Genomic DNA, 10,151 nt, shown 5'->3' with positions numbered 1-10,151 from the left:
CTTAATTCACAAGACCATCTGCAGGCTCCAGGAGCCAAGGAGAAATCCATCATGAACCAACTTTGCCTGAGACTCTGACCTTGACACAGGCCACAGAAGTCATTTTCTTGCATATTTTATGAGCTCTGGTTCACTGTTACATAATAAGAAATACACCTGGACTATATTATCTTGATTTCACGGAAAACTGGATTTAATTTTTATCTGATTGGATGAATTATGCCTCAAATTAATGATTCACATGTCTCTCCAGTTTGATTTTGGGCATTTTAGCAAATAACCGCAGTTGAATTACATGACATACGATTTTCTGGGGAAATTCTGTTTTCAAATATATTCTCACCATTTGTAAAAGATCTCTTAGGAGGTTAAACCTAATTTTCAAAACTGCTCATAATCTGTAAGTGTAGCCCCCATAGAGTGGCTTAACACACCGGACACTGTTACGTCCTATGTCTACATTCTCCCATTTACACCACTAGAACTAGTTTGCAGATGGATGAAGCTCACAGATTAACGATTTATCTAAGATCACACATCTAGTAAGTGACAAACCTCAGATATAAATCCAAACCAAAAATCCACACTAACCATAACTAGTATGTCCCTGTGTTCCCTAGAATGCTCTCTCTGTGAGATTCAGAGTCAGGTGGGCACTAAATGCTGAGAACTCCAAAATTCAAATGCCTGACTTTACTTAACAGCATCACCCAGCCTATTTGCTTATGGAGCCCTCTGCTTTCCCCCAAACCTATGTCAATTAGGTCACCTTTTGACAAGTACTACAACATACCAACCTTTACACTTTAAAAATGTTTAAAAATTCTCTATTACTAAAAAACTTTAAGGCATGTTAGATATGCTCCAAGATGGAATTCAAATGCTTGCATGTCAAAGTTACCAGAGGAATTGGTGACCCACAAAATTTTATCAAGAAAATAATTTCTGAACTACAATTTTTCCATATTGTCAGAGTGCTTTGCTTAAACAAATGGAGGGGCCTTCTAGGATAGAAGGAATCCAAACAGGGAAAACAAATTAAGGAGTTATTTTGAAAATATACAGGTATAATATATATCATTTTGAAAAGATATACTTTTACAGAAGCATATAGTCCTTACCACCCAACCTAGGAACGTAAGTTAGAAAATCAGGTTGCTCAAGTCTTAAGATTACAGGACAGGTACACTGTTCCAAAGGAGAGCAGCTCTACTCTTAGATTTGTGCCTTAGGAGACCAAGCCTTTCAAGAACAGAAAGCAGACCTCCAGAGGCAGTCATGTAACCTGGCTAGTCAGTATGGACTCAACCTGCATTTGAAACAGGGGCCAACATAAACACCAAGGAACTTTTTTTAGATTTCCTAAAATCAAGCAGTGATGGCATTTAAAAAATAAACCATTGAGTTCAGATAATTTACACAAAGAAATCTAGAGGGAAATGAAAGAATTTTTAAGTATTTTTAAATTATCCACAGGCAGGCAGACTGTTGTCTAACTCACGCACAGCACGTCAACTTATTTTCATTTGGACAGTATTCTACAATCTTACTTAGCATGCAGGTATCAGTCTGGTCAGCACTTTAAGGATACTGTTTTCTTAACCACAGCACTTATTCTTCCCTATTCCAAAGAGATTTCAGACAAGAGATGGCAAACTCAGAAAAGCAGCAGCTCCACTAGCCTCAGATTCGCAGCATAGAAGGGCCAACCGGGAAGAGAAACACCAGAAAGCTGAAGGGGAAAAGGTGCATGGCTTTCTAAGGCTTCTGTTTTTAACATTTCGGACGGTATAAATGCCCTTATTTAAGCAGTCAGCACAGTGGCCAATAGCCTCCCGTCTCCCTCTCATTCACCAAGCCCTCCCCGCTTGTGCCAGTTATTCTCCATTTATGCCCCTGCCCCCCAACCACCACCAGGGCCCTGCTTTGCCCTCTCTGCCCGGGAAAGATGACCCCTGCTGCCTGCATCTCTAGAAAGCCCTCGCTGGCTGGCTTCCAGCGGAGTTTGGTCAAAGGCCAAGGCCGCACTGGCAGATCAGAACAGGTGGAGGCTATTCTTTCTCGCTCCCTCCGTCTTGGCACATCTCTAGAAACAGCTGCCTCCCATGGCAACCCCAGCTCCTAAAAACAATCCTTCCTCACTTAAGGTTCTCACTTTGAGATCTAGTCATCCTTTCCCCTTGTCCTCCATGCTCTTCAGGCTGTGGCTAGTCTTTCCCCAGCTCACCATTGCTTGTTTCTTCCTGTAAGGTTGCCCTTGCCTCTAAGCCAGTGGTTCTCAACCTGTGGGTCGCGACCCCTTTGGCGGTCGAACGACCCTTTCACAGGAGTCGCTTAACACCATCCTGCATATCAGATATTTACATTACAATTCCTAACAGTAGCAACATGACAGTTATGAAGTAGCAACAAAAATAATTTTACGGTTGGGTCACAACATGAGGAACTGTATTTAAAGGGCCAGAAGGTTGAGAACCACTGCTAGGCAATCCTTTCATTCACTTCCTTTTAGTTGAACCATCCAGGGTGGATTATCTTTCCTGCCGGAAATCTAATTCACTATCTCAAAGCCTTTGTGCATTTGTGTTTTATCTACCCAGGGAGCTCTTCACTTACCTCTTTGTATGGCCAGCTGTTAGCAATCAGGTGTCAAACTTGTCTCACCTCCTCAGAGGGGCTTCCCTGATCACCAAATCTTGTATTAGCTCCCACCTCATATGCTCTGAAGACCCTCCCATTTTTATCACCTCTCCCTCCTAGAAATTAAGCTCTTAAAAGCAGGAATCCAGCCACACTGTCTTGCTCACTTTATACCCAATTCACAGAACAGTGTCTCGTATATAGCAGAGGTTAAAAACTTGTGAAATGTAGTTCCAAGCCAAATTTTAAAAACTTAAATTCCTTCAGGTTTATTTTTAAAGCAAAAGAAGACCCCCAAGTCTCATAATGTTAATTCCATAAACACCTTTAAAATGAATGCAAATTTATCTGGTAGAGCATAATTTCTTCAGTATTCTTGCCTGTAACACTAGTTCTCAACTGTTTTCTGTAGCAATACAACTGATTATATTCCCTCATGGAACACACTCTCCAGGCCAACCAGATGATGGGCTACGGGACAAGATTTAATGGAACCAGATTGTTTTCAATCCCCAGGAGATAGGTCTGGCTCTTACTACTTTCAAGAAAAGCAACAGTGCCCCACTGTGAGCACTGTGGGCACATGAACCAGGAGGTCATGGTTCGATTCCTGGTCAGGGCTCAAACCCCATCATTCGGCTCAAGTCTCTCTCATCATTGATATTTCTCTCTCTCTCTCCCTTCCTCTCTGAAATCAATAAAAATATATTTAGAAAAAGGAACAGTAAATATGAGGTTATTATACAGTATTCTAGGGATAGCCCACTGTGAAACACAACTACCAGAGCCCCATAACCCGGAGTAAAAATGTGAACCTAAAGGACCAGTCATTTGATCAAAATGTGATCCATTATGAATCAGAAAAATTAGACAAACTGATGACTTAATTGAAGTAAATTAGTTTCATGTTAAGCTTCTCTAATGATCATTTCCACACGAATTAAAGCTAATAATTAAATGCCAAAAATAATTTTATAGTCTGGTAAAACTTTAGCTCTAAGTTAATACATTCAGCTAAACAGCTTTTCATAAATTGCTTCCATTTTCCATATAAACATACTGAAAATTTTTAGAATAACAATTTCAATAATTCCACTTGACTTACTTTTAATTTTTATTAAAAATGCAAGAAATCCAGAACAATTTACAACTATACAATGTTTGAAACAGCTTTCCTATTCCTATTTAAAGCTTTATTTTTTAAATGTCTACAAGACATGTGCTTACACGGGCTTGAGACTATCAAACCTGACCACCCAGTGACGTTAGCAGTTTTATTGCACAATGATCCACATAACACTGCGTATTTGTTTAGTTCAGCCTATATCATAAAGTGCTAGTCATTGGTGGGAAAATAACAAAGCCTACTAAACAATGCAATTCTCCATGATATTTTCTATTTGGGTTGTGAGGGGTAGCTAATTTAGTGCTATCAGCTTGAATTAACAGATTTCCATTTAAAAATATATAGTTTAAAAAAGGCCTAAGGTCTATGAATATGTCACAAGCATTCCAAAATGATGATGCTAATGCATAACAGTTTAGTTTCTAACATTTTAACTTCAAAAAAACAACCAGTTTAAATAAAACAAACTAAGAAAAAGATGTTTCAAAAATGAACATAAAATTTAGATAAAGTCATTCTTCAAATGAACTTTTAAAAGGATACAGTCATTATAATTTTGGTTATTACTCCAAAACAATTAAATTTGTATTTTTACTTGTTTATTACCAATGCTCATTACCAAACAATGAGCCACAGAAAATGCATACAACTGACCAGTTAGTTATTCCACATATTATGTTTAATGACACTAAAAATATATCATTAACTCTTTAAAAATGTAAACATAAACCAGGACAATCTGATATGTCATATTTGTGCCAAAAAATGAAAACCACAAGACACAGTAAGAGGGGATAAAAAAGCAAAAGACCAATATCACTATATCTTCACTAATATTTATGAAAAATAATTACTCGACATAGGTGCAAATATTTTCATAAAACATGTTTTATGAATGACAAGTTTTCCCAGACACATTTTATCTGGGGGGAAAAAGTGATTATAATGAAGAGCTACATGTGTTAACCACTAACTTTGTGTTTCTTGCAAGAAACTATGTTTACTACACATGCACATATGGGCATTACAGCTAAGAAAACACTTTTACATGTCCTTAAGAATAGTTTATGATCTTTAAAAAAAACAGTATTCATTTTCCAGGCAAATATACTGTTAATATTCTTTACACATCTCAAAATACATAATTTTCCATTTAAATATATTACCATTTCTATGGCCTTTCCCCCATCTTTCTTTTTAAAACAAATGCAAGACACAATGTTTAGTACTAACTTCTATCCATTAGGCATTTAAAAAAAAAAAATTCTTCTCTTAGGACACAGACATGATATAAAATTGAAAAACCAAACACAAAAACAACATAATAAATACATTTGTATGCTTTCCCCCCAAAAGGAATGTAAGTATCAGCAACACCAGCTAGCATAAATTTCACGTTCATAAAAAAAAGACAATCCAGTTAACCATTTCAGTGTGTCTTTTTCCTGTTATTTGTGAAAGGCAGAAGAGTGACATGAAGAGGCAAGGCTGTTTAGGTTTTCTGTGTTTTAAGAAGTAACACACACAAAAAACAAGTGTGGCGACAGAATATTTAGATGATATGTAATTAGTTACGAAGGTAAACACCCAGGCATTGTTTTGCCTACATTTTTCCTTCTAAGTCACATCAGATGCTTAAACTACATGTCCTCTTCGTATTCTAGATATTTTGCCGTGATGGGTTCTTCAAGCTGAATTCCTCCACTGCCCATTAATGCAAATGCTGGATACATGGTGCTCGAACAGTCCACCTGGCGCTCATAAAGGCATTTCATGTGATCCATGTCATAGAAGCCCACTTTGCCTTTATCATAGTCAAGGAAAACCCCTATACTTGTTGGCATGGGAAGAACTCTATTTTCAGCTTCATTAAAAGTAGGTGACTTGGGTATAAAGAACTTCTTCATGCCTATGGTAACTAACGTGAAGCGTTGTGAAGAATCAAAACAGGCATCCTCACTTCCGCTGTCATGCCCACTGTCTTGCTCATATCTAAAACACAACACATAAAGTAGACTCTTACCTGAATCATTATCCACAGGCCTTCAAGTAACTGTGAAACATTTTACAAGACAATATACACTGATTTAACATTGAAATAAATTATATATCAAAAATTTTCTATTAAAACAAAAACATAAGATTACACATTACCATTCAGAATTATACAAACACACCCCAAATTCAGTCTTAAAACATCATCCACTCTTACCTAGATAATACACAGATGAGAACCTAAAAAATAACTTGTTTATCAAAAATAAACCAGGGGGACAGGAACTAAAGGACTTGTCAAAGATTATGTATGTATAGCACACAATCATACACAAGAAAATACCAAACCAAGATGTGTGCCTTAACCCAAGGAATTGCAAACTAAATAAATAGGCACTGCATAATTCAGGAGAAAAAAGGCGTGTTTCATTCTCCTCTGCAGAACTCTACTTCCCAATCAGGATTTCTACATAGAGCTATGATGTAGCAAGTATTCTGAAGGCTTTTTCCCTGTTGTATAGAAAATAGGAGCTTACAGAAAATTTTGATACGAAATTCCTTCCATTTTTTTTCCTATGCATACTTTGCTTTTTATATGACCATATGACATCAACCATTTTAATTTTTTTTGTACTTCTAACATTCCTAAAATATGATTAATACTAATATTATATCAAGTGGACATGCCACTGTTTAAGTAACCATTTCTCTAATACAATTTTCATTATTATGTCAATTTCTCATCTTTGTGCAAAATTTTTTCCTATTGCTCAGATTGTTAACCTGGGATTCTGTTCATGTAAGTGGTTAAAAGTTATGTTTGGCCCAGCCAGCTTGACTGAGTGGTTGAGAGTCGACCTATGAATCAGGAGGTCACTGGTTCTATTCTGGTCAAGACACATGCCAGGGTTTCTAGTTTGATCCCTAGTGGGGGGTGTGCAGGAGGCAGCCAGCCGATAGAACAATGATTCTTTCTCACCATTGATGTTTCTATCTCTCTTTCTCCCTCTCCCTTTCTCTTTGAAATCAATAAAAAAAATATATATATTTTTAAAAAAGGACACATATGTAATACCCTTTGTAATACTTTAAGCAATAAAAAAATTAAAAAGAAAAAAAAATGTTGTCTGGGCTACTTCACCATACACCATCTAAAAAAATTAAACTGCATAATCTCCATTAAATAGTCAATCTCTTAAGACACTGAAATTATTTGCTGTGGAAACATGTTTATTATGACTCAATTCTGTCAAGTTATTTATGGGACATTTAAAGACAAAAGAACAAGTTAATATCAAATGTGAAGTATTGCAATTAGAGGCATTTCACTACATATTGTGGATGATTTTTATCACATAATTTAGGTAACTGATGTGATTTTCAAAATTTAAAACTGCAAAGCTATATCATTATCAAGAGGTATACAAAACAGAGGAGAACCAAGATGGCGGCATAGGTTAACGCTGGAGTTTGCTGCTTTGAACAACTACTTCAAAAGTGAAACCAAAAAACGGAAGGGACATCACCCAGAACCACAGGAACGCTGGCTGAGTGGAAGTCCTACAACTAGAAGGAAAGAGAAACGCACCCGGACACTCAGAGGAGGCGCAGTGCTGAAGTCAAATTCTGAGGTGCGGAGTGCGCGGAGCGGGCTGGCGGCGGAGGGCGCGGTTGTTGTTTTCAATCGGGAGGGAGTCGCAGACTCTGAGCACCAGATCCGGGCGAGTCTTTAGGGACCCAGACTCAAGCGGGAGAAGCGGGACTGTCTGGCTTCGGTCAGAGCGAGTGCAGCTTTCTCTCCGAGCTTTGCAGCGGGTGCTGGGACTCAGAGAGGCAGAGCCCCTGGGGACAGGACTGAGAGCCGCCATAACTGCTCTCTCCGGCCCACCCTGTTGATCCTGTTCGACCCGCCCTGCCCAAGCCCTGCACAGAGGCATTTGCTGGATAGCCTCAGGCAAAGGCTAGATTAGCACCTCCCTAGAGGACAGAAGTTCTCTCACTGCTGACACAGCTGATTTTCATAGCCACTTGGCCTGGAGGTCAAACCCTCCCTGGAATTAGCTACAACAATCAAGATTTAACTATAAGACTGCGAACAAAGACCACTAGGGGGTGCACCAAGGAAGCATAACAAAATGCGGAGACAAAGAAACAGGACAAAATTGTCAAAGGAAGATATAGAGTTCAGAACCACACTTTTAAGGTCTCTCAAGAACTGTTTAGAAGCTGCCGATAAACTTAATGAGATCTACACGAAAACTAATAAGACCCTCGATCTTATATTGGGGAACCAACTAGAAATTAAGCATACACGGACTGAAATAACGAATATTATACAGACGCCCGACAGCAGACCAGAGGAGCGCAAGAATCAAGTCAATGATTTGAAATGCGAGGAAGCAAAAAACATCCAACCGGAAAAGCAAAATGAAAAAAGAATCCAAAAATGCGAGGATAGTGTAAGGAGCCTCTGGGACAGCTTCAAGCGTACCAACATCAGAATTATAGGGGTGCCAGAAGATGAGAGAGAGCAAGATATTGAAAACCTATTTGAAGAAATAATGACAGAAAACTTCCCCCACCTGGTGAAAGAAATGGACTTACAGGTCCAAGAAGCGCGGAGAACCCCAAACAAAAGGAATCCAAAGAGGACCACACCAAGACACATCATCATTAAAATGCCAAGAGCAAAAGATAAAGAGAGAATCTTAAAAACAGCAAGAGAAAGAAACTCAGTTACCTACAAGGGAATACCCATACGACTGTCAGCTGATTTCTCAACAGAAACTTTGCAGGCCAGAAGGGAGTGGCAAGAAATATTCAAAGTGATGAATACCAAGAACCTACAACCAAGATTACTTTATCCAGCAAAGCTATCATTCAGATTTGAAGGTCAGATAAAGAGCTTCACAGATAAGGAAAAGCTAAAGGAGTTCATCACCACCAAACCAGGATTATATGAAATGCTGAAAGGTATCCTTTAAGAAGAGGAAGAGGAAGAAAAAGGTAAAGATACAAATTATGAACAACAAATATGCATCTATCAACAAGTGAATCTAAGAATCAAGTGAATAAATAATCTGATGAACAGAATGAACTGTTGATTATAACAGAATCAGGGACATAGAAAGGGAATGGACTGACTATTCTTGGGGGGGAAAGGGGGGTGGGAGATGTGGGAAGAGACTGGACAAAAATCGTGCACCTATGGATGAGGACAGTGGGTGGGGAGTGAGGGCGGAGGGTGGGGCGGGAACTGGGAGGAGGGGAGTTATGGGGGGAAAAAAAAGAGGAACAAATGTAATAATCTGAACAATAAAGATTTAATTAAAAAAATAAAAAAATAAATAAAGTGCAAGTTAGACCAAAAAAAAAAAAAAGAGGTATACAAAACAGACTTATTTATTCATAGCATTGTAAATGGCTAAATCTCATTATTTCCTGTGTGAATAAAGAAACCTGACTCCTTATCTTAGGCAGCCACAAAGCACAGCCAAAACACCTGAATCTAAGTATGCTGGAAATGTAATAAGTAAATCCAGGTCTATTTTCAAGCTTACCTTGCAAAACAAGCATGTTTACTTTTTAAAAAATTATCAAGTTGTAAATCAATTTAAAGAATGTACCTCGGACTCACTGCATCCCGGGGAGAACGAAGCCATTCTTGCAGTTTATCACTGGACGCAACTCCTGCTTTGACCAGGTATGAATAGGGTTCCACACGGAAGGCCCAGAAGTGCTTCCCTTTTGTAATCCCAACATCTCCAATGATGTAGTCTAAGCTTGTGTAGTATCCCACTTGGATGCGTTCTGCAGCGAGCAGAAGGTTAAATCCAGCTCTACTCTCTACACGGTCTCTCTTCAAGTTCAGCAAGAGGTGTTCATTATTGTAACCACATTTTTCATCAAAGAGGAAATTGAAAACTGTAAATAAAGCTTACAATTAGTCTGAGAAATATTTACTAGCATTTCTATAATTTACTGTTAAAAATGATAGGTTTTTCAAATAGAAATTACTGAAAAGAGACAGGATGTATCATACTACCCTAGACCAAACTATAACAAACCAAAACCCCAACTTAGAAATAACTTCCAATAAACTCTCTATACCTGGAAATGTTCAGAAACCTCAAAGGCAGAAGAAAATATTTGAAACATGAGAATTGATAAAACAAATCTATCCTAAGTATTTCACACTATTAGATCTGTGTTTTGCCCCTAAAATAAAGGGTTGTACATTTTCATAATTACCTATGTTTTCTTAAATATTTACTCCAAATTTTATAAATTTAAAAAATAACAGCATTTTAATGATGTCTTTTCCTTATTCATCAACATGGGAACAGTGTACAGTGAAAAAAAAGAAAGCATAGGCTTTGTGTTCAGAGAG

At 38.0% G+C, this 10,151-nt stretch overlaps 1 protein-coding gene across 6 annotated transcripts in view; it reads right to left on the bottom strand.

Moving 5' to 3' along the window:
• Positions 1–3,741: 3,741 nt before the first annotated feature.
• TRIM36 (tripartite motif containing 36) overlaps positions 3,742–10,151 on the bottom strand; it is a 44,080-nt gene continuing 37,670 nt past the window's right edge. For all 6 annotated transcript variants that reach the window (XM_059693859.1, XM_059693860.1, XM_059693861.1 and 3 more), the window contains 2 exons: positions 9,388–9,685; positions 3,742–5,758 (listed from right to left, as the gene is read on the bottom strand). In XM_059693859.1, the coding sequence (XP_059549842.1) occupies positions 5,407–5,758; positions 9,388–9,685 (650 nt within the window). In that variant the 3' untranslated portion in view covers positions 3,742–5,406. The remainder of the gene's footprint in view (positions 5,759–9,387; positions 9,686–10,151) is intronic.

The sequence above is a fragment of the Myotis daubentonii genome, chromosome 4 (assembly GCF_963259705.1).
Source record: "Myotis daubentonii chromosome 4, mMyoDau2.1, whole genome shotgun sequence".
In the NCBI taxonomy this organism is placed as follows: domain Eukaryota; kingdom Metazoa; phylum Chordata; class Mammalia; order Chiroptera; family Vespertilionidae; genus Myotis; species Myotis daubentonii.
The sequence above is the reverse complement of the archived record's forward strand: the minus strand, read 5'-3'. Positions and strand labels throughout refer to the sequence as shown.